Source organism: Littorina saxatilis, linkage group LG3 (genome assembly GCF_037325665.1).
Source record: "Littorina saxatilis isolate snail1 linkage group LG3, US_GU_Lsax_2.0, whole genome shotgun sequence".
NCBI classification, from domain to species: Eukaryota; Metazoa; Mollusca; class Gastropoda; order Littorinimorpha; family Littorinidae; genus Littorina; species Littorina saxatilis.
Window position 1 is genome coordinate 63,383,602 of NC_090247.1, and position 26,049 is coordinate 63,409,650.

At 43.4% G+C, this 26,049-nt stretch overlaps 1 protein-coding gene and 1 long non-coding RNA gene across 2 annotated transcripts in view; one reads left to right on the plus strand and one right to left on the minus strand.

Annotated features, from left to right (window-relative positions):
* The window catches only part of LOC138962918 (uncharacterized), a 204,326-nt gene that overhangs the window by 50,298 nt on the left and 127,979 nt on the right, over positions 1-26,049 (plus strand). The window lies entirely within an intron of this gene.
* LOC138962904 (uncharacterized) lies at positions 16,565-21,291 on the minus strand. Its single transcript, XM_070334866.1, has 2 exons — positions 19,747-21,291; positions 16,565-17,316 (listed from the first exon to the last, which is right to left on the minus strand). Exons 1-2 carry the CDS (start codon positions 20,082-20,084, stop codon positions 16,662-16,664), a joined length of 993 nt encoding a protein of 330 aa, XP_070190967.1. The 5' UTR covers positions 20,085-21,291; the 3' UTR covers positions 16,565-16,661.

The window sequence follows — 26,049 nt, forward strand, 5'->3', positions numbered from 1 at the left end:
ATTGATTTCGAAAAAAAAAATTTGATAATAATTTTTATATATTTAATTTTCAGAGCTTGTTTTTAATCCGAATATAACATATTTATATGTTTTTGGAATCAGCAAATGATGGAGAATAAGATAAACGTAAATTTGGATCGTTTTATAATTTTTTATTTTTTTTTACAATTTTCAGATTTTTAATGACCAAAGTCATTAATTAATTTTTAAGCCACCAAGCTGAAATGCAATACCGAACCCCGGGCTTCGTCGAAGAGTACTTGACCAAAATTTCAACCAATTTGGTTGAAAAATGAGGGCGTGACAGTGCCGCCTCAACTTTCACGAAAAGCCGGATATGACGTCATCAAAGACATTTATCAAAAAAATGAAAAAAACGTTCCGAGATTTCATACCCAGGAACTCTCATGTCAAATTTCATAAAGATCGGTCCTGTAGTTTAGTCTGAATCGCTCTACACACACACACACACACACACACACACGCACGCACACACACACATACGCACATACACCACGACCCTCGTTTCGATTCCCCCTCGATGTTAAAATATTTAGTCAAAACATGACTAAATGTAAAAAGGAAATCTAAAATGGGGAGGAGGAGAGGGAGGAGGGTGTCCAAAAGGGGGGTTCCACTGTAAATCACAGCGTTGGCTCCACTCTTGTTCTACTTCCTCACACTTAGGTTAACGCAAGAAACATCAAAACACTCCCTGCAAGTCCGGTGCTTTCAGGGAGATTCCATCGGAGCCCAGAATGAAGTCCTCACCCCTTGTGCAACTACATCATCCTAAAGTTCAACAAAAAATGTTTAATATGAAGAATATCTCCCAGCTCTTCCGTCATCCGTGTGGACAGGAGCGGAAAGGAATATAATCCACTCCGCTGACAGAAGTCTGTTGACGGATTTTTTCAGTGCGGGACTCAAACAGCAATGTTGGTGCTGAAAGTTAGCGCAGTGTCGAACATGCACGTGCATTCCGTGTGTTGATGCAAAGTGTGCACAGCTGAAAGGTCAACCACCAGGCTCTTCCATCAAACTTGGCGCCTCCCGTCTAGCTTCTGACCGATCTGATTTGTCTTTTCGTGTCAGCTGCGAAAAAAATTGTTTGATCTGTTATGTCAAGAAACGCCTGTGGAGCGATGTTGTTTGCTGTTCTTGTCCCTAGAGACAGTGTAATGTAAAGAAATGTATATTTACGCACCAAAATCATGTTTAGTAACTAGGAATTTAAAACATTGTCACTTCTTAAGACTTTCTGCTTTTTCACCAGTTTACACAAGGACAAACCAGTATGACCGAATAACTTTTTTTTCTGTAAAGTACCATGGCTTGGAATAACCTTTTCTTTCCAATTCATCTGTAAGTATTTTATCCAGGTCGCATTTGTTCTAAGAATGAGTACCACGTACACAAGTTTTGATTATACGTCAAAAAAGTTACTCTCCGGCTTTGCATTTTTATCAGTTTCTTTTCAAGCATGGTACATAACATGTCAAATATTAGAATCACATCAGCTGAGCATTCAGACACTTCAGCCAAAACTAAAGTTTACGAGTTAAACGTGCGAGTATTCGTTGCAATGTGGTATTTTCGAGATCCCGTTATCTTACAAAAATACACCTTTTCGTGTCGTATTTCTGTTTCTGTTTTTTACTTGTTGTTTCTGTGTGGGGGGGGGGGGGGGCGTGTGTTTGTGTGTGTGTGTGTGTGTGTGTGTGTGTGTGTGTGTGTGTGTGTGTGTGTGTGTGTGTGTGCAGGGCTCCCCATAGCGCGCGTCCCTGCGTCCTATACGCACTAGAAGCCGAAAACACGCACTAGAAATATATGTAGGGGGTCCCTGGACGCACTAGATTTTAAAAGAGCGGGTCCTAGAACGCACTACATTCCTTTTATCGTCCGTACCGTAGATACCTTTTCAGACTGCAATCGACACTTCGCAGTACACTATACGTGACCACAATGTTTTATAAGTACACTGGGACTTTTCGGCTTTTGGACCCTTGGGACCCTCTAAAATACTGCAGTGGTTGTCCATAGACTCCCAAACATTTTAAAGTGGGGGCCCCGGGACGCACTAGGAGGGGCGTCCGTGAAGAGCCCTGTGTGTGTGTGTGTGTCTTGAGCGTCGTCTTAGCAGGCTTTAAGGTCGATCACTATAGATAACTGGATCCACTAACGTTACTTCTCCTTGGTCCAAAGTCCTCTCAGTGTAGACGTGTAAATGTTATGGTGTTTCTTTTTCGTGAGGCTTTAATCTTTGCACAGCTCTTTCGTAGTTTACACAACGAGTTTTTCGTTATTTTTTTCTCCTGCTATTTGATCATCCCTGTGCGCTGAACATAGTTGATCAATGCCATTTTCTTCGATTGACAGCCATGACCCTAGGGTTAGACTTGTACCGTTAGTAGTGACGCACAGTCTTCGGCTTGCTTGACAGTGAGAAGACAGCTCGTCGGACAGTTAGACAGCCTTGATTCACGTGCGAAACTTCTGCCCGCTCTTTTTTTTTTGTATTCCATCCTCGACCTCTCTCCCTGTCTCCCAAGATTGTGTGTATGGCAGAGATCAGTGTAAGTGTGTGTGTGTGTGTGTGTGTGTGTGTGTGTGTGTGTGTGTGTGATTCAGTGTGCCCGACTTGTTGGACAGCCCTTTTACGAAGCCACGTCCCTGGGGTGCAACTTTGGAAGTCCACTCACGTGTTAATGACACACACACACACACACACACACACACACACACACACACACACACACACACACACACACACACACACACACACACACTCTCTCTCACATACAAACACACACACGCACACACACACACACTAACACACCCACACTAACACACAAACACACACTATCCCCCCACACTTACATAAACACACACGACCCCCCCACACACACACACACACGCTCACTATGTTCCACACAAAATCAGTATAGTCCGTCCGGCTTTCTCACAAACAATAGAACTGACCCTATCCAAACAAGTTTCTCAAGCCGACGGATGATGGGCAGATCGGAAAAAATGTTCGTTAGCACTCGCGGCTGAACTTGACAGCATTTGTCAACTTGGAGGCTCTGAATAAACCGCTTCAGAGGAGGAAAAAAAACTTCTCCGTTATTTAACACATTTCTGGAACACGTTTTGAGTACTTTGCGCTATAGTACGTAATGCTACTAGCAAAAGTGGCATACACAGTAAACACAAGTTTCCATGTTAATGTGACAGGGGAGGCTACCGCTCCTTTCACAGCAGACTCTGCACCCGAGTTGTTGGCCTTTAAGTCAACACCCGTGGTTTGTGGAAATCTGTTTGTGATGGGGTCTGGTGGTTTCCGATTGTCTGTATGTTCATGGAAACCCACGGGGGATAACCGGTCAAAGGCCGAACAGAAGCCGAAGGCCGCTCATGACACGTGTGAAGGCAAGTTTTGTCTGTTTTCTAGGTATTGTTTGATTTATGTCGGGATTTAAGGTAAGCTACTGATTCAGCGATGACTAAATTTGTTTCTCGATGCATAAAAAGTCAGGGAGCGATTGATATTTGCCCGTAAATAGCATTCAAAGCTGAAAATGTCCGCGATCGAGCACCGGAAATGGCTGTTCGATGGGTTTTGCAAGTAGAAATGTGCTTTATTTCACCAAATCAGCTCGTATTTGGTGTGGGTACGGGATTCTAGAGGACGAAGGAGTCATAAGAGGTGCAAAGAAGTGCTATTTGGGAGTAGAATAAATCTTCCGATACAGTAGACAAGAGAAGGTCATATTTGAGAGATGCGCGTAGGCCGATTGTCTTTCCGACAAGCGAATGATACAGCAGATTAATCATTCGTTTTGACCAGAAACCTAGTCTCTAGTTTTAATGAATGAGTTTTTTAATTAAAACAATCACGAGAACTCTCTCGCTTAGCCTAATGGCTGTTCGATGGGTTTCGCAAGTAGAAATGTGCTTTATTTCACCAAATCAGCTCGTATTTGACATCGGTTTGGTATATATATATATATATATTTTCTAATCCTATCGCGAACTGGATAGCAGACGCGGCACGACTGTTGCACCACACTTTGAAGTAATCCCACACTTTGAAGTAAATTACTTCAAAGTGTGGGGATGTGCCCCACACTTTGAAGTAAACCCATTTTTTACTTCAAAGTGTGGGGGGATCTTCCCACACTTTGAAGTAAACTCAGTTTTTACTTCAAAGTGTGGGGGGATCTTCCCACACTTTGAAGTAACTTACTTCAAAGCGTGGGACTTTTGCATCGCCTGTTTGAGCCTGATGATTTTGTCCAAAAAAATGGCAACGTCTTTTGGATGAGTGAACAGAAAAAGTGAGCGGACCAAGAAACATAGTGATGTTAGTTATCAGGCTTTAAGCAATGTCCCATTGTTGAGTGTGACGAAAACTCGTGGTGACGATTTTAAAACATGTTGGGTCACGCATGGTCCAATCTTACATGGTCCAATCTTACATGGCCCAACCTTACATGGTCCGACCTTACATGGTCCAATCTTACATGGTCCAATCTTACATGGTCCAACCTTACATGGTCCAATCTTACATGGTCCATATATATATTATTGGACCATGTAAGATTGGGTCACGCATGGTCCAATCTTACATGGTCCAACCTTACATGGTCCAACCTTACATGGTCCAATCTTACATGGTCCATATATATATTATTGGACCATGTAAGATTGGACCATGTAAGATTGGACCATGTAAGATTGGACCATGTAAGGTTGGACCATGTAAGGTTGGACCATGTAAGATTGGACCATGCAAGATTGGACCATGTAAGGTTGGACCATGTAAGATTGGACCATGTAAGATTGGACCATGTAAGATTGGACCATGTAAGGTCGGACCATGTAAGGTTGGACCATGTAAGATTGGACCATGTAAGATTGGACCATGCGTGACCCAACATGTTTTAAAATCGTCACCACGAGTTTTCGTCACACTCAACAATGGGACATTGCTTAAAGCCTGATAACAAACATCACTATGTTTCTTGGCTCGCTCACTTTTTCTGTTCACTCATCCAAAAGACTGCCATTTTTTTTTGACAAAATCATCAGGCTCAAACAGGCGATGCAAAAGTCCCACGCTTTGAAGTAAGTTACTTCAAAGTGTGGGAAGATCCCCCCACACTTTGAAGTAAAAACTGAGTTTACTTCAAAGTGTGGGAAGATCCCCCCACACTTTGAAGTAAAAAATGGGTTTACTTCAAAGTGTGGGGCACATCCCCACACTTTGAAGTAATTTACTTCAAAGTGTGGGATTACTTCAAAGTGTGGTGCAACAGTCGTGCCGCGTCTGCTATCCAGTTCGCGGTAGGATTAGAAAATATATATATATATATATATATATATATATATATATATATATATATATACCAAACCGATGTCAAATACGAGCTGATTTGGTGAAATAAAGCACATTTCTACTTGCGAAACCCATCGAACAGCCATTAGGCTAAGCGAGAGAGTTCTCGTGATTGTTTTAATTAAAAAACTCATTCATAAAAACTAGAGACCAGGTTTCTGGTCAAAACGAATGATTAATCTGCTGTATCATTCGCTTGTCGGAAAGACAATCGGCCTACGGGCATCTCTCAAATATGACCTTCTCTTGTCTACTGTCTCGGAAGATTTATTCTACTCCCAAATAGCACTTCTTTGCACCTCTTATGACTTCTTCGTCCTCTAGAATCCCGTATCCACACCAAATACGAGCTGATTTGGTGAAATAAAGCACATTTCTACTTGCAAAACCCATCGAACAGCCATTTCCGGTGCTCGATCGCGGACATTTTCAGCTTTGAAGGCTATTTACGGGCAAATATCAATCGCTCCCTGACTTGTTATGCATCGAGAAACAAATTTAGTCATCGCTGAATCAGTAGCTTACCTTAAATCCAGACATAAATCAAACAGTACCTAGAAAACAGACAAAACTTGCCTTCACACGTGTCATGAGCGGCCTTCGGCTTCTGTTCGGCCTTTGACCGGTTATCCCCCGTGAAACCTTCGGGTTTGCATAACAGTTTTTATAGGGCTAAGAAATTAGCCCTAATATTTTCAAACCTGTTTGATTGCACTTCGCTTCCCGAGGTGATCGTAGTGTTTCGGCACTCGGTTACATTAACACTAGTGAAGACTAGTTGATGCTACTTTTGCCAGTGTAACTATGTACTATGTCATAAAGTGTTCACATTTGTTACAAAAATGTGTTCAAAAATGGAACACTAATTGAGTGCAAGCCATAAAGAAAATGGACCTAAAAAAATGTACACAATAGTGTGTGAGGGGGGGGCTGAGTTTGTTGGAAGTGATGGATAAAAGGGGTAGGTATTCATTAAGTGTGTATTAGTCACACAGAGAGCGGAGAATTGAATGTGGGGGAGGAGAAGGAGGAAAGGAAGGATGGGGTGGGGGGGGGGCTTGCGAAGGGTTGGCACAACCAAACTATGAACAGACATAAAAAACATGACCCCTTCCCTCACATATTTACACACACAACTATAACACACACACACACACACACACACACACGCACACGCACACACCACCACCAAAACAAAACAAAAACGCATAATTATCTGAAGTGGACCAGCAAATTACAATTAACTACTCTTCCCCGCCATAATATGACATCCAATTCACAACCTCAACCACATCACTTTGTCACAACCATACGCACCCCACGCCACCGGAGTAAAAAAACATTATAATAATATAATGAGTCGGTGCAAAGCAAGGACACGAACTGGCCGCGGTAATGATACAAAAACCTCAGTTCGCAAACGATGAAGCTTCGGCCATAAATCTTCATTTGTTCGGACACGGCCCTGCTGCATAAATGCAAGGAGCGGTAACTCTGGTGACGAAGTGGCAAAATGCCTTTGCTTTCTCGCCAAATAATCGCCCCTGTTTCGATCCGGGTGCTTTAATGGACAGCTGGCGTGGCTTCTGTGTTCAGACACTCCATTCTGATAATCATCGCTCCACGGCTATCGCCAGTTTCGGCAAAGATGGTCCTGGAGAATACTGCCCGCCACTTCATGATCCTCTCTGTAAGACCACATTTATATTTTCATTTGTTATGCTCCTTTGATGTATATCAATGGGCGGTTCTGGTGAGGTTATGCCCCTTCTTTCTTTCGGCTGGTAACAGGCGGAACCTCGCGGCAAGATCACACGAGAAAGGAAAAGATCGTGCATTGGTCCCAAATAGCATGTCGCTTTGGTAACAGTTCGTGTGTAAGTCGTGCATTTTATACGGTAAAAAGACAATGGTAACAGGCGGAACCTCGCGGCAAGATCACAGGAGTTGTCTCGCGTTATCACCCCAGAAGCGCTCATTTTCATGACTCCGGTAAAAAGAAATAATTAAAGCGTAGCAGTTCAAACCATGAAAGGCCAGGTTATTTCATTGCTAGACCAACAATCTTCAGTGCCCGAGGGTATTCTGTCATTGAACGTTTTGCATGCAAAGACACGCAGCGACGGAGACTTGAGTGCCCAAAGGAGAAGTAAGAAAAACCAGATGCTCAGAAAACATTGCAGTTGCCCTTTTGCCGGCAAATCGTTAGGGGCTCCGCTCACATATTATGTAACTTCAGCAGGACCGACGACGCACTGCAGTTTATCCCAGTCCGCTACACGTTGCATGAAAGGAAAACAGGACAAGTACTCGTCATAATCCCTATCGCGGCATAAATAATTGGCCGTGCGTCGTCTGTGCCGCTGAAACTGCGCAGGTATATTCTGCCCATTTGCAGCGTTTGTTGTAGTTTTGTTGCTAATGTTGGCCGGGAGAAAAGTTAGGACACAGTTCAGTTAAGGTTTGCCAAAGACAGAGTGTGAAATTAAATTATCGCCCAGTGACGGATTTGCCAAGTAACCTGTCCATGGTCTACGAATCCCATCGAAACCAACTTAAGTAAAAGATGTGTACTGTCTGCAGCACTATATGCCATAGACTTGGCACTATCCCGGCGATGATAATTGAATTCTCGCTGAAGCATGATCTTGAGTCACTGTGTATTACAGCAACAATTAAACGTGTTGGAAAGATTACTCAATGCACCTACCAGTAGTGGGCGCGACTCAGTGTGCGACCGGTGTGACACGAAATTTTTACTCCACGAACAAAATACTCCGATCCGGAGTAAAAATTTCGTACGAAATTCTTACTCCGAGTACACCTTTCGTACGAAAAAAGAACTCCCCAAGGCACGAACAAATTACTCCGTTCACGAAAGTTTTACTCCCCAGTAAAAAAATCTCCTACGCAAAAATGGGATGTGGGCGAAGGGATAATGCCATTATGTGATCTCGCGCAAACGAATGTCGCGCTACCCTCCCTCCACCCCTTCCACCACCAAGACTAACAGGGAACAAGAGAGTAAACATTTCGTACACCTGGCATGTGGGGTGTTAAACTGCTCGTGTTAGGCTGAAGTAATTAATTCGTTATTTATTCGGCAGGGGAGTAACATTTTTGTATGAAATGTTTACTCGGAACTCACCTGTCGTGGGGAGTAATTTTCTCGTGTAATAGGGGAGTACTTTTTTCGTAAAGTGAGTAACATTTTCGTACGACATTTTTTACTCCGGAGTAAAAATCTCGTGGGAGTAATGTTCTCGTGTTACACCGGCAGTGTCGATGTATGTGCTCTGTAAATATGTTTAATCTGACGTAGTTCTACGATGAACTGTTAGTAAATGAGATTTATTTTGTGTTTTAAACTGCCTGACACTGCGATGCAGTTTTCGTTGATTTTATAAGGACAGGAACATATTTGAGTCTTGATTCTTTGATTCTGCTAGCAATTCTGTCAAGACCTTGACAACCACACAATACGCATGGCCGTAGAAAACTGTCTTCTCTATGCGGACAGTTTCGTAAAACTAACTGAACGAAGATTCCGCTGAGAGAAGACGCTTTCTGTTGGCCTCATCCGTCTCCCGTCACAACATAGTGTGATGCGCAGGGTGTTATTGGCTGCTATCATTACAACCGGAGAGTTATGCTTGTTCAGCTTCTGGGACCGGTTTCACAGGCCAGAAAAACAGTCGTCCAACTGCAGGTGAACCAGTGAAATTCAATTATCCGACGAAATCGAGTTTCATTAAAAAGAGTTCAGTGGACCGCCGCGAGTCATATGAAACAGGCTCCTATTTGTTTGTTTTTTTGTTTTTTTTTTGATTGTCCCGACGCTTGTTCCATGTCCCAGTATGCTCTCACATCGCCCCGTCCCAGTACTCACTGCTCCATTCTGGCATTCACGCCTGAAGTTCGTTCCGCTGCAAGAATTGTCAATATTACAGACACTCCAGGGAGGGATATCAGGTCGCTGCGGCGGGCGACCCTCTGAAGATGACACTGCACTGCTGCCGAGTCACTTCGACGGTGTTTAGTGGTGGTCCTGTTCCGAGCCAAAAACCGGCTCCTATTAACACATGGAGCCAAAGGGTCCATGTGAAGAGCAGTAGGGATGAAATTATTGCACGAGTATCCAAAAAAGGAACATTAAATTTGCAGTAAAAAAGATGCACACGCGATAACAAATTTAAAAAAAAACCTCAAGTTTTGGACCCTTTATGCGATCGACACCTGCATCAGTAGGAATATGATTTATCATAGCACACAAAATGTGCAAGCCAGCGAAACAAAACAGCATGTTCTGGGTAGATACTTGATTTGACATTCTCCTTGTATGTAAAAGTTGCAAAATTCCGCATATTATGATGGTTCGTCAATTTTTAATTGGACACTTCGTTTTTTGTCACAACTCTTTTGAGGGTACCCTTATTTGAGCGGCGGTTACGTGATACTTGTTGAAGAAATCTTTGATCCAAAAGATGTGCCAGATAGTCAAGTGGACGGCCTGAAATGGCGTAGAAAGTTTCAATGAAATAACACAAGAATTAATGCATTAAAGGAGTGGAACATTTGTTGTACTAATTGTTTTAAGTTTACATTCCTCCCAACCTTCGCGAACTGTCTTTAAAGCAGTCAGACTACTCCTACAAGTGATTCTCTCAAAAACGGAACATCTATGCCATATTCCTACAACCATGATGATTAATTAATAAACCGCATTAAATGTATTACACTAGAGTTTCCACAGTGAGTGAGTGCCACATCTTTATTTTACTGCAAAAATAGTTTCCACATATGGCTGCCTCTTGAAGACTACACCTGCTGTGTAATACTTTTTGTGCAGCCAAAAGGGAAGACGTTATGCATTTTCCTCCGCGATTTGAAGCAGTTTGTTGGCGGGAATAGTCTTTTTAAACGAATATACCTGTTGTGGTAAATTGTTTTTGTCAGTGGGGGACTTGCGGCAAAATAGCATCGCTTCAGGCCATAAATCTGTAAATAAGCTAATATAATGGCAAGAAGAACGGTTGTCCAAGCACCATGCCTGGACAAAAACGAAAACGACAAACACGGGAGAAAAAGGCTAAGGCAAGTGTTCTGCCTCCACGTTCGTTCGAAAGAATGAGCGCTTCTGGGGTGATAACGCGAGACAACTCCTGTAATCTTGCCGCGAGGTGGCGCCAGTTACCAGCCGAAAGAAAGAAAAGGCATAACCTCACCAGAACCGATCATTGTCTGTTTTCCGTATAAAATGTACGACTTACACACGAACTGTTACCAAACCGATATGCTATTTGGGACCAATGCAAGGTTTTTTTTTCCTTTCTCGTGTGATCTTGCCGCGAGGTGGCGCCAGTTACCAGCCGAAAGAAAGAGGGGGCATAACCTCACCAGAACCGCCCATTGCGTTTTGCGTTTCCCGCGTCATGCTGTGAAAACCCAAAAGAACAACAGAACAATAACATAAGATTAAGAAGCTGTTTGCAAAAAAGTAAGTACCACGGAACCACACACTAATGAACAAAAGTATATTGTGTCCGACCCACTAAGCATTTACAAATCGGAGTACGGAAAATAGATTTTAACAAAAAGCATCGAGCACGTTGCGCTGACGAACCCAAACAAATAGAACCAACTTCACGCATTCTAATTTACTTTACACAAGCAAATTATGGAACAGGAACCTCAAATAAACTTTCAGAAATTAAATGACTCTACTTACATCATGTGAGGCGCACATTAACTGAAGATATTTAGGAATTTAGCGGGACGTTCTGGTACTGGCGACCAGTGCAAATGGCGGCTGCCAAACCAACAAGGGGAAGGGAAGTAACTCAAAACAACCCAAGGGAAACAACTCCTGAATACTTCTAAATAAAGAACAGCAAGCAACATAAGGGAATGGAGAGGGTAGAATAAGGGGATGATGAGCAGGGGGAGGCCGCAGGCAAGGGCAGCAGTGGAGAGGAAGGGGGGGGGGGGGGCAAGGATGGAAGGGTGCCGGAAGATGATGGTGCACATCAATACATTTATGTCAGAAGCGGGGCATAATGCGGTGTTGGGACGAGTAGCACGTGCCGAAAAGCGGTAGTGGACACAGATTCACTGACGGACTCCAACGCACTCTCCGATCTTATCCATTATTCATGCCGGTCCGGGGAGATATCCGTTCCGACACCCCCTCCTCTTTGTTAATTCATTAATCAATTGTTCCTCTCCTTTGCCTACACGTCTCTTGGGACAGAACGTTTTTATTCTCTTTCTTTTTTTCCCATAGCGCGATCGCTCACAGAGTCCCGGAGGTTCGTAATAATTGCTGTTTGGTGTTTTTTGCTTGTCAGATTTGTCCTGTGTTTGCATTTTTTTTCCCCGTTTTCTCTCGGGTTTTCAGTTCACGTAGTGGCTGGACGAAGTTAACCGGAGAAGATGCGTAAGTAACTGTATAATTATGTTGCATAACTCCTTTGAAAATCCTTACTGGACATGGCAATACAGTCAAACTTGTCTTTTTAACAACCACCCAAGGTACAACCAAAAGTGATCATTTTACGTGGTTGTTGTGGAAAGTTAAATTATACAGGAAACAATATTTCTTCGGCGGGCCTTTGCAGGTGGTCTTTATCAAGAGGTCGTCGTCAGGGCAGGTTCAACTGAGTATGCATTCGCTGGTATAACGACCATTGCAAAATATACCAGCACGGTTGGCCAAGTGGTAATGCATCCGCCCCGTGATCGGGAGGTCGTGGGTTCGAACCCCGGCCGGGTCATACCTAAGACTTTAAAATTGGCAATCTAGTGGCTGCTCCGCCTGGCGTCTGGCATTATGGGGTTAGTGCTAGGACTGGTTGGTCCGGTGTCAGAATAATGTGACTGGGTGAGACATGAAGCCTGTGCTGCGACTTCTGTCTTGTGTGTGGCGCACGTTATATGTCAAAGCAGCACCGCCCTGATAATATGGCCCTTCGTGGTCGGCTGGGCGTTAAGCAAACAAACAAACCAAATTGCAAAATATATGCTTGTCTCGGGGCATCCCTGCATACTGTAAGAACCAGAAGCCTCTCGTCCACTGAGCTATAAGGCCTAAAAAAAAAATAGGTGTGGTTACGGTAACCCGACCTACCCTATTTTTAGGGGCCGACCCTATAACTTTTTATTACCGTGATTTGTCAACAAAAAAACAAAAAAAACAAAAAAAACGAGTGCAGAAAACGCAATGAAAGCAAAATCGCCCGAGTCGCACACTTATTTCCCTGTCAAGTAGGTTTAATTTGTACACATTAGAAAAAAAAGTTAAAAAAAAAGAAGTGATTGCCTACCTTCCTACCCTATTTTTTTTGGCTATGTTACCGTAACCACACCTATTTTTTTTTTGGCCTAACAAGGAAGTAAAGCCTGCGTTCAAGGCAGACAACCTCTTCACAACTGACAAGACAAGGAGAACTACTGCGTCATCCTGACAAACTCTTATCAGATGAGGTCATCAGTGCAGTTGCAAATGGCATATATACATGTGTGGAACAGTTCACAACAAGGTTATCATGCCGTGCATACGGTTCTTCTTCTGGATGCCGCTTTACTGTGAGCTACGACAAGACAAGCGCTTGCGATATTCAAAACCTTTTGTTTTGTATGCAAAAACGCGTTACCGATACGACGATATAAATAGGATGCGTGTGCCTGTTCTGTGTAAAAAAAGTCAACTAGTTATTATAAAAATAAAAGTGAGAAATCTAGTATACACAAGTGTGTGTGTGTGTGTGTGTGTGTGTGTGTGTGTGTGTGTGTGTGTGTGTGTGTGTGTGTGTGTGTGTGTATGTGTGTGTGTATGTGTGTGCGTGCGTGCGTGCGCGCGTGTGTGTTTGTGTTTGCATCAGAAATTTTCTCACGTGCAGCATTAAAGAACGACAATCAAGAAACAAATCTACCCATGATATGCATGTCAGTTTTCATCCTGTACGGCAAACACGATTCAAGGCGACACATATATGCCAACGTTATCAATTCTCACGAGAACTCTAGTAAGCTAAGCTTCCATCAAGGCTGACATGTCATTCCCCGCCCACCAATAATCTGCAAATATATGTCCTCATTATGCACTACATGCACGATAAAATGGCCCCATACGCTCGCCGACGAAATGAAATCACAAGACAGCTCAGCTAAGCTTTCATCGAGACTGAAAGTTATGGCCCCATAACCAATAACACGCATATTCTAATACCGCACAACATGCAAGATAAAAAGTGCCACATATAAGCCAACTTTATGAAATATTACGAGTGCCTAAGCGGTTAGTTTCCATCCAAGCCAAAACCGTATTCCCCATTTAACTCATGGTTTGCATATCCTAGCACGACATGCACTTTAAATGGAGTCATCTATTAGCCCGTGTTATGAAATCTCACGAGAACTATTAAAGCCGACGAAATGAAATCTCACGAGAACTCAAGTTCGCTCACATCCTGGCTTAAACATGATTTTCCATTTAAGCTTACCCTCGATCTTACGCAACGTGTAATGCATACGGCGACGTAATCAACTCTCACGAGAGCTCAAGTTACCTTAAATCCAGGTAGAAAAGCTATACCCCATTTTACCAATAATATGCATATCCTCATACTGAACAACATGCACGATAAAAATGCGCCACACATAAGCTCACGTTATCAAATCGCACGGTTGCTATAAGCCGATGCTATGAAATCCCACGAGAGCTCAAGTTAGCTTACATCAGGGCAGCAAAGTTATTCCCCTTTTTGGCCGCCATGCCACCTTGCCATAGACCGGACCATGAATCAGTCTGTCCGCTCTAGACAGTTCTCTCCCTTCTTGATTCTATCTAGGTCCCCAAGGAGGGCTCCCCCTGAGCACAGCATTGCCCATGAATAATCCAGCGCAAGGGGCAAAGTAGCACGTTGGGAGTTGTGCGGTCCCGTGATTGTTTTGTCTTTATATGTTTGGAGGCGTCCGGAAAGGCAATGTATAATCATTCTATCTTTGTGTGTGTGTGATGCGCTTTGCTTCCGGGATTTCCTTGGGTTTTATTTGTCTAATGGTGTTGTATGTGTGGGTGTGGGGCCTTTTGTACTATTTTAAGTGTGTGGTGTGTGTGTGTGTGTGTGTGTGATGCGCTTTGCTTCCGGGATTTCCTTGGGTTTTATTTGTCTAATGGTGTTGTATGTGTGGGTGTGTGTGTGTGTGTGGGGGGGGGGGGGGCTTTTGTACTATTTTAAGTGTGTGGTGTGTGTGTGTGTGTGTGTGTGTGTGTGTGTGTGTGTGTAATATTTCACAACAGTGGCCTGAAAGAACGAGTGTAATGTGAACGTGGACGATTTTCATCAGACTTTTATCTTTGGAAAGTTGGATCCGCAGACATACATGCATACGTACGGCCAGAGGGACACAAGCGGAAAACACACACACACACACACACACACACACACACACACACACACACACACACACACACACACAGCATTACACACGTCATAATTATGAAATAATTCTGATCATACATTGGGATAAATCAACGTTTATTCTTGAAAACGACGTTAGACACCAAATAAAGAAAGAAACGTTTATTCTGACAACGTTGTCTTGTGCCCATTTAAATATTGTTACAAAAACAAGAACGTGCATTGCTGCAGGTCTTGCTTCAGAGGTAAGGAACCTGATTATTCTGAAAAGTCATGTCTATTTCACAGCTCAAAATGTGTAGACACTGGAAGCGTAAGTCGACACGATAAGACTCTAGAACGAAGGCACCAATTGGCTTTAGTCCGTGCAGCAATTCAGCGACCACAGGAACCTATTTATTCCGATGACTCTTGTCCATTTGACACCTCATAACTGTCACATAGAAAAGTACAAGGTCAACACACCAGGTAAGGCAACTATTCATCCGCAGAACATTTGTCCAGTTTAAATATAAAATATATGCATATCACACATAAAACAATGTGTCCATTCCACACAGTAAAACGAGCATATTTGTCCATTCCACACAGTAAAACGAGCATATTTGTCCATTCCACACAGTAAAACGAGCATATTTGTCCATTCCACATAGTAAAACGAGCATATTTGTCCATTTCACACATCAAAACATGTATATTTGTTCATTTTGCACACTTAAACATGTACAATTATTAATTTTACACATTAACCTTCGCCCAACCGGGTTATCGACTACACACGGAAGACATCGTGGGGCCGTGTGGACCAATACTTCTCAAAGAAGGAAAAATATGCATACCCTTCCGTAGACCCATGCTTTACAAAGAAGCAAAAACGTGCATCCCCTTCCGTAGACGCCGTGGTTAAATTTCCGCGAGAAGTAATTAAATTAAATTATTAATTTAATTATTACCGTGCGGACTAAAGCTTCTCAAAACAGGAAAAACGTGAATACTCTTCTGTAGACGTCGTGGGGCCGTGTGGACCCACATTGTTATGTATTAATTTCGCTCCACGCGACTTGCTTATTAACTTCAAAATTAAACAGATCGTAAAAAAATATGTTTAAAGCCAATACCTGAAGGTTTGTGACTACTCTCCCTAGTTTTTATGTAAGTTCCTTCAGTTTGAGAAACATGGGTCCGCACGGCACCACGATGTCTTCCGTGTGTAGTCTAAATTTGACCTTTGTTTTTTTTATTATTTCTCGCTGAAATGTAATGATCTTTTAGGACATAAGAGCTTTTTAGGTGTCCGAGGCATTCTTAAAAGCTCATTAAACAATTCCAACTGGTTTAAGAGATATTTGCAATTATACACCCTTCTGGGTCCACACGGACCCACAACGACCGGCGAAGGCTAAAACATGCACAATTGCCCATTTCACGCATCACTAGTATCCAGCACGGAAGCTCATGTCACAGAGCAGCTAAACGGGCGAAGGCCGCTGATCACATCTGCGGATTGGGCTACGGTGCGGGAGCTTCAGGCTCAGATTACAAATGGCATACGTGTGGTTTTACGTGCATACAGACGGACACGTACACTCATGCATGGTTACATTCTGAGAAATCGGTGTTGCACACACACATACACATAATCGCACGCGCGCGCATACACACACACACACACACACACGCGCGCGCGCGCATACACACACACACGCGCGCACACACACACACGCACACACACACGCACCCACACACACACGCACACATAGGCACGAAGTTCGAATCTTCACGTCGTTACAGCAAGTCCAAAAACAAAAGCACCTGTGTATTCCAACCCTTTTGTCCCGTTACACATCACTACTGTCACGCACAGAGGTACGAGGCTTCAACCCATACAGCAGCTCAAAGGGCGAGGGCCGCAGTCCCCCATCTCCAGTCTGGACAGCAGTGCGGTATTCCAGGAGCTTCAGCTGCAGGTTACTCTCCCAGGTGGTGTTCAGTCCGTCACTGACGAACTCCGAAATCATCCAGCACAGGTATGCATTGAAACGATCGTCTGAACTCTTGTCCGGTTGCCCGGTCTTACATATAAAGGCTATGGGAGGCACAGCCCCCATGATGGAGCTGAACTTGTCGTTGAGATCGTCCACGGAACCCTGGTCAAGGTCCACGCCGATTGTGTTGGGAACCCCGAACCTCCCGATGACGGACTTCAAGGCCTGGAATACGGACTCCGCCGCAACGTCCTGGGCTGGGAAAGCTTCGGCCCACTTTGTACAAGGCTCAGTCAAGACGATGACGTAGCGGTGTCCGTCCACTGAAGGCGTGCTGAAGGGTCCGAGGACGTCCATGTCCCAGTTCTGGAAAGCGTGGGTCTGCATTGGAGGTCTGGAGTCCCGAGGGGCGGGCTTCTCTCTCAGGCAGCCCGGGCATGTCTTCATCCACTCCTCCACGTCCCGGGAGAAATTCTTCCAGTAGAACCGCCTGCCGATCTGCTCCTGCCTGTGCACAGATATACAAAATATTACAATTATTTCAGGCCATCCTCCATCTGCTGTGTGCTGATGACCCAGTGATTCGGGAATGCCAGCTTGTCACAAAATACATGTTCCCTGGCCGTTGTGATAGTGAAAAATATCACCCCAACCATCCACCGGTTCTCAACTCCAAGCCCAACCTGTTTGAATCCACTGGAAACACTGCAGGCTTGCCGTATTATTAAGTGTGTGTGTGTGTGTGTGTGTGTGTGTGTGTGTGTGTGTGTGTGTGTGTGTGTGTGTGTGTGTGTGTGTGTGTGTGTGTGTGTGTGTGTGTGTGTGTGTGTGTGTGTGTGTGTGTGTGTGTGTGTGTGTATGTACAACTGTGTGTTTTACTTGTAAACAAAAGGTACGAACGGTTACATAAATTGGTGTGGGAGCCCAAAATGTTGCCAGGACTGAACATTTTGGAAGGCCGGGGTCCATTTTAGGGAGGGTTTAGGTGGCCTCTCCTGACTTGCAAATTTTAGAACAAACAAGCTTTTTGGAGCTATGCATAATATATACATCTTGTAAACTTGAAGTTTTTTTGTCAATACATGCATAAGCATTGATATACAGTTTTGTTGAGAATTGTGATGGTAATAAATGATTGTGCATTTTGAAATGTCAATCTTATTAAGATGCAATGAAACTTATAATATTATACACACTACAGAAAAAAATAGTGTATGGGCTAAATTCGATCAATTACATGTACACCAATATTCATCACAGTTGGGTACTCTTGGCATACCTACCTTTTACCAGACTATTTTTGAGTCACTTGAGAAAAAGTGACTATGTAATCGGTCAGTGTTAGTCTGTCCGGCCGTCCGGCCGGCCGGCCGGCCGAAACTATCAAAGCGATCGGGCTCATATTTTGTTTAGTCGTGACCTCCAATGACCTCTACACTTTAACGATGGTTTCGTTGACCTTTGACCTTTTTCAAGGTCACAGGTCAGCGTCAAAGGAAAAATTAGACATTTTATATCTTTGACAAAGTTCATCGGATGTGATTGAAACTTTGTAGGATTATTCTTTACATCAAAGTATTTACATCTGTAGCCTTTTACGAACGTTATCAGAAAAACAAGGGAGATAACTAGCCTTTTCTGTTCGGCAACACACAACTTAACGTTGGGCTTTTCTCGGAAACTATAAAAGTGACCGGGCTCAAATTTTATGTGAACGTGACTCCCAGTGACCTCTACACTTTGACGTCTGCTTTGGTGACCTTTGACCTTTTTCAAGGTCATAATATTCAGAACTGCGAAAGTGACTCGATCGAGCGTTTGCTCTTCTTGTTAATGCAAAATAGAGTGCACCAATCGTTTTATTGTGCCTGAAAAACATGAAAAAGAGGTATTACATGCATAGGTTTGTTTGTTTGTTTGTTTGCTTAACGCCCAGCCGACCACGAAGGGCCATATCAGGGCGGTGCTGCTTTGACATATAACATGCGCCACACACAAGACAGAAGTCGCAGCACAGGCTTCATGTCTCACCCAGTCACATTATTCTGACACCGGACCAACCAGTCCTAGCACTAACCCCATAATGCCAGACGCCAGGCGGAGCAGCCACTAGATTGCCAATTTTAAAGTCTTAGGTATGACCCGGCCGGGTTTCGAACCCACGACCTCCCGATCACGGGGCGGACGCCTTACCACTAGGCCACCGTGCCGGTATCCACGCATAGGTGAATTTCTCAGAAAAATGACGATGCCAACCCTAAATTTGCCATTGCCATAACCGGAATAGGCACTTCCGATCGCCTCAAAAACATGATAAATGGACTCAGCATCAGCTTAATACCCCAAAACGACCTTAGGATCATAGAAATCTATCCATTATTATAGGAGTTAGGAATTCAGTCGGTCCTGGGGGGGGGGGGGGGGGCGAAATGGGGGGCCCCCCGGAGGGGGGTTGAGGGGTGGGAAAATTTGAACCCCATCATTTCCCAATAGCTTTACTCCAAATGAACCAGTTAAACCAATTGAATCAATTTTGGCATTCAAATCCCACATAATTACACTTCATACCACACTATAAAGCTGTTATTACTGTAATGCGTGTAAATGTGTGATTGTTTAATATGTTAAAAAAAACAAAAAAACAACCAGTCTTGTTAAGGAATTATGTCCGGTCAGGAATAAACGCTGGTTCTTGTACAGTATGAATGTGTAGGTAAGTGTTAGTTAGTGCGCCACTGAGAATGAGGAACATGTGAGCTTGCGGCGACCATCCTTCATAGAGGATGAAAGTCACGTGTTCGTTCCAATGCTTGTTATTCTCTCGTCTCAGGTGCCAGGAGACTGGTTCCGAATAACTCTCACTTACTCTATTTCACATGTCGTTTGCATTTCGAGGGCTTACTCCCCTTTGTTTATCAGATAGATTAGATGTACTCACATTTTGTTTTGGCCAGGGTGTCTCCCAGCATTCCTGGCAACGAACGCGTCATGCTCGGACTGAAGAAGTGCGTGCATTTCGTCCGCGCGCACTACTTTCTGCGGCGGAAGCTCTTCCATTGTACCATCGTCATCCACCAGCTTCCGCCGCTTCTTGCGCGACTTCTTGAAGAGTTCTCCCCCTTCGAGGAAGAAGCGGTCTGCGCTGCCACGGTACTTCCTTTTCTCCCCCTTCCTAACTGTGGGGTCTTCCAGGAAGCGGATGTACTCCGGCCACTCTCTGCTCTGCTCTGTGGACTCGAGGAAGGCCACGTGTTCGTTGTATGAGGATAACTCCATTGATGTGATCACTGTGTCACAAGTGCAAAGAGAGCGAACGGTACGGATGTGCGCCGGGTAGGGAACGTGGTAGAATACTTGGGTAAAACTAACTCCTCTATTTTCTTATTTTGTATTCTTTGCTTTCCTTGTGTAGACTCTTTTAGTATGCTTTTTTTCTAAGCTTAGGTCTAGGTAACTTTCTTTCTCTCTGTAATTATAAATCAAGTCTAATTGTTAAATTTTCCTTCAATCTCGTTTTATATATTGTTCATTCTTCGTTTTGTTTTGTTGTTTGTGTCTCACGCCGTACACTAGGCACCTCGCTTCTCCTTCGGGGCTGTAACACGTACACTGCTATGTTGAAAACCGGGTCTGTAGAAGAGCGAAGGGTACAGGAGCCCACGGTTTGAACTTTCTTGTTAGTCACGAGTGTGGCGAATCGAAAGAGAGCATATACTGACTCTACTTAGGGGAATATCCTGTACAAGAAATATTTGTAATCTAGCCTAGGTGAAACGACTGTGACACATCAACACACACACACAAAAGTAAAATAGTGTAGGGTTACCGCAGAGTGGATGCAAGTAACGAATCATGGCTTCTTTTTCGACCGGATCTGCATTTTCAACAGTTTCAAGTAAACTGAGCCATGGTAGAGCCATACACGTACTATGCAACAACGACTGAAAAATGCAAAATCCTAAACTGAAAAATCCGGACGAACAGAGCACAGCAAGACAACCACAATTGCACGACACCGGTTTCCTCGGTGTCACTCAGTCAATGGCAATGTGTGTCTCGGTGCCGGTGGGGGAGGATTGTCCATGCACACCTCAGCGTGGCTATTTCTCCCTGGGGTTGTAACTATACCCAGGGTATAGTTACATGCACACCTCAGCGTGGCTATTTCTCCCTGGGGTTGTAACTATACCCAGGGTATAGTTACATGCACACCTCAGCGTGGCTATTTCTCCCTGCGGTTGTAACTACATGCACACCCAGGGTACATACACATGCGTGCCCACACCGTAAATCACCAACAGTTCTACACAAATCGCACAGGCATCGCAAAACCTCAACACAAAAAGACACTGAGTCACTCACTGAGTGTTTCGACAAAAAGGGCACAAAACCTCAGGCAAAAGCACGATCCCTAAACTTAACATTCACGTGGAAATAACACAGCACAACAGACGAAACCAAATGAACACCATCGCTTTTCTCTGTCTCACTCTGTAGAAGTTGATGTGAAGAGTAACTAGTACAAAAGCCTTGCCAGCTTGGGAGAGGTTTACACATACACAGCTCAGCGTGGCTATTTCTCCGTAGGGGAGGAACTATCTAGGTCAGACTCGCTCGCGCACACAGCGGCGCGCTGTGCTGTGTGTTGCCGCCGTGTCGTTTTGCCGCGTGGGAGTTGCTTGTCGGTGCTGGAGGAATTTTGCTACGCCTTGTAAAAAGTGTCCGTGCGGGTAAAAGCAGGCCGGGATCAAAATGAAAGACAGACGGAAAACTAGATAGTGCAGGGGCGGATCACATCCTTTTCAAGGGGGGGTTTCCAAACTTCTTTTAGGGAAACTTTTGATGATAATTAAAGAAAATGGAGCACTGAATCAGGTGCAATCTGAGTATCAGTTTTTCTTTATTTTCATTTTTTTTTTAGGCTAGGGGGGGTGGGGGTCCGGAAAACCCGGACCCCCCCCCCCCCCCTGGATCCGCCCCTGTAGTGTGTGTGTGTCAGTGTGTGTGTGTGTGTGTGTGTGTGTGTGTGTGTGTGTGTGTGTGTGTGTGTGACGGTGACCGTTGCGTGAAGGCGTGATGGTGAAAGTAATAACATTACATTGTACTAACAATGATAGTAACAATAACATTAGGTACACACATACACACACACACACACACACACGCGCGCGCGCGCGCACTGACAAACTCACAGAAATACGCTCTCACTGACGGTCTGCATTTGAATAATGACATCCAATACAGTCTACCAATTACGTAAATTTTCCTTTCTAAGCTCTCTGTCTCTGGTGGTTTGCATTTGAATAACGACATCCAATAAAGTCTACCAATTACGTTTTTACTTTCTAAGCTCTTTGTCTCTGACGGATTACAATTGAATAATGACACGAGTCCGACGTGCGCAGTGGCCTAGTGGTAAGACGCCGGCCTCCCAAGCGGGAGGTCGTGGGTTCGAATCCCGGCCGCTGCCGCCTGGTGGGAGGTGGAGATTTTTCCGTCAACTTATGTGCAGACCTGCCAGTGCATTCGTGTGTACACGCACAAGACCAAGTGCGCACGGTAAAGATCCTGTAATCCATGTCAGAGTTTGTTGGGTTATAGAAACACGAAAATACCCAGCATGCTTCCTCCGAAAGCGGCGTATGGCTGCTTTAATGGCGGGGTAAAAACAGTCATACACGTACAAATCCACTCGTCCAAAAACCACGAGTGAACGTGGGAGTTTCAGCCCATGAACGCAGAAGAAGAAGAAGAATAATGACATCCAATGTGCATGCCGATGTGGCATGCATTCACCTATTTTTTGTGTGAATACTTTTTGCTTCAGCCCGTTTACGGTGTAAAGCAAGTAAACCGTGTTTTTATCATGGCACCTTGTTGTGACCTGTTTTTGTGGAGCGTTATTTAACTATCTTTACGCGTGAGACTCACGTGCTCTTTTCCGTGTCCTGCGTCGTAAGCTTTAGAATACGTGTGATTCACGTGTTTTCAGTTTTTAATGTCAGCTAGGTCCTTATTCTTCTTTTTGTAAAAATAGACCGTTCCAAGTTTTGAGCATGCACGAAGTACGTGATCAGTTACTGATTGGTTGTAAATAATAGTCTCACCCAACGCTGTTTTATGGAATGTTGTTGGTAAACCATCCCAGATACTGTCAGGCTTTTACACACAGTACAAACACCCTTCCATTTGAACACTCACTGAACGGGAACATCCTAAGTGCCCTACGTAAAGAGCGAGCAATTTTCAAAGAATTAATTGTTTGGATTGAGACCATTTCAATCGGACCCATCGTGAACTCAGGTCAAACATGATTTACTTCCCTTCAACTGGCGATAGCCGTGGAGCGATGATTGTGCGTTTTGGCGCTAGACCTAACTTTTAAAATCTAAATAATAAATTGACAGCTTGTTACACAAACATTCTTCAATCACAAAAAAACATATTTTTTCATCAAGACAAGATCAGCACAATTCGAAGTTTTGAAAGTTTGAAAAAAGAAAAGCCCGGAAGCAGGGTCACGCAAGGTCGTGGTTTTCGTAGCAGACGACGGGTTATAGGCAGTCGAAAGCCATCGCTCGAGTTCTTATGAACCACATTCGTTTGTTTCGTGAAAAGTCAGAGGTACATAATAACGTGCGATTGCAGATAAGCTCACAGTGAGCCGCATTCAAATTACAAACTGACGACTGCGTAGTGAAAAAGGGAAACTGGATCACACGGGTTCACGTAAGATAAACCACGCAAAAATAAATTCTTTGAAAATTGCTCGCTCTTTACGTAGGGCACCTAGGATGTTCCCGTTTGGTGAGCGTTCAAATGGAAGGGTGTTTGTACTGTGTGTAAAAGCCTGACAGTATCTGTGATGGTTTTCGGGAGGCTTACTGTGCCTTTAACGAAGTTCGAAGTGCCCCCCGCGGGTTAGGGGGAGTCCAATATTGGTTGGGACGAGAAAGAATTTACCCGATGCTCCCCAGCATGTCGTAAGAGGCGACTAACGGATTCTGTTTCTCCTTTTACCCTTGTTAAGTGTTTCTTGTATAGAATATAATCAATGTTTGTAAAGATTTTAGTCAAGCAGTATGTAAGAAATGTTAAGTCCTTTGTACTGGAAACTTGCATTCTCCCAGTAAGGTAATATATTGTACTACGTTGCAAGCCCCTGGAGCAAATTTTTGATTAGTGCTTTTGTGAACAAGAAACAATTGACAAGTGGCTCTATCCCATCTCCCCCCTTCCCTCCGTCGCGATATAACCTTGAACGGTTGAAAACGACGTTAAACACCAAATAAAGTAAAGTAAAGAAGTTCGAAGTGAAACGTTTTCTCTGACTTATCCTAGCCTTACGTTAAAGGAATTTATGCAAAGGAGCTTGCGGTCTGTGGTGATCGTTTGTAAACGAGCTTATTTTTAATAACGCTATTGGGGGAAATTGGATAAGGAAATATCTTGTTTGTGACTTTGATTAACGCAGGAACGTTGTCGTTTAGAGACTTTTTAGTATGACATTTTGCTATTGTATTCCTGGCCTGATGAGTCAACGTTTTGTATTTTCCTTAAAGTAGCCATTTTGGATTTAAACGTATTTATGCTAAGTTTCTTGAGTATTCTTAGTGTTTATTGTATTGTTTAACGTAAGGAACGTAATCCTTTCTTACTGTTAAAGGATTAACCAACGAGTGTTTGGTATTGTAACTTTCTTGTCTGTTTGTCGTCGCCTATTTTGTGATTGTTTATTTTCCCCGTTTTTGTTTCTTGTGTTTTGTTTATGCATTTTTGATACCTTTGCCATGTCTAATAATTTGTTTTCTTTTCTCTTTTTCTTTCTGTTTAGTTTTTTACCGCAATATACAATACTGTATCATAATATGCATTACTGATATCTAGTAATCAGATGTAGAGTAATAAACCAGTATTTTTGCGCGTTATCGCTTGTAACCTGTGTTTGTCATTTCGTATGAACAATTTGTAATACCAGCCTCGCACACGCAGGCGCGCACATCCTATGGCGTCTATCAATTTCGTAATTCCTTTCTAAGCTTTCTGTCTGTGGCGGTTTGAATTTGAATAACGACATCCAATAAAGTCTACCAATTACGTAATTCCTTTCTAAGCTTTCTGTCTCTGACGGTTTGAATTTGAGTAACGACATCCAATAAAGTCTACCAATTACGTAATTCCTTTCTAAGCTCTCTGTCTCTGACGGATTGCATTTGAATAATGACATCCAATAAAGTCTACCAACAGCTGCGAAAACTTTTAAGAAACTTGAAACTCATCAAAAGGAATGACTGAGTTGCACCTTGGGTCATTTCGGTCCTGAATTTCCCGACCTGAGCCAGGCAAAGCAGGAAAACAATACAACGTAATTCCTTTCTAAGCTCTCTGTCTTTGACAGTTTGCATTTGAATAACGACATCCAATAAAGTCTACCAATTACGTAATTCCTTTCTAAGCTTTCTGTCTCTGACGGTTTGAATTTGAGTAACGACATCCAATAAAGTCTACCAATTACGTAATTCCTTTCTAAGCTCTCTGTCTCTGACGGATTGCATTTGAATAACGACATCCAATAAAGTCTACCAACAGCTGCGAAAACTTTTAAGAGACTTGAAACTCATCAAAAGGAATGAGTTGCACCTTGGGTCATTTCGGTCCTGAATTTCCCGACCTGAGCCAGGCAAAGCAGGAAAACAATACAACGTACCTCCTTTCTAAGCTCTCTGTCTCTGACGGTTTGCATTTGAATAACGACATCCAATAAAGTCTACCAACTATCAGCTGCAGAGACATTTGTCTCGAAAAAATACGCCGAGAGTCGTTAAAGTTCCCCTTGATTTGTCCCTGTCAACTTTTGATTTACGTGTATATTTAACGGTTTTCGTGGTTGCTGCCTTATAACACAAAACTTGCCAAATAACGAAACCGTTGCTTTGATCGATATAAGCAGCAGTAATGCAGACAATCTGTTCTGTGTATGACATTTAAACAAGTCGCGTAAAGCATAATTGATACATTTAGTCAAGCTGTCAAACTCACAGAATGATACTAAACGCACTGCTTTGCATGGAAAAATTAGATCATCCACGACCGAGACTAAAAGCGCTGACTTTCTTGTTCAAAATTTAGCGGCCCGCATTCGCTTGCAAAAGCAACTTTTCAACGACAAGCACCATAAACAATATATTGTTTTGGAATCAGCAACTGATACGGAACAGATAATGATAATAGTATGTGTCTT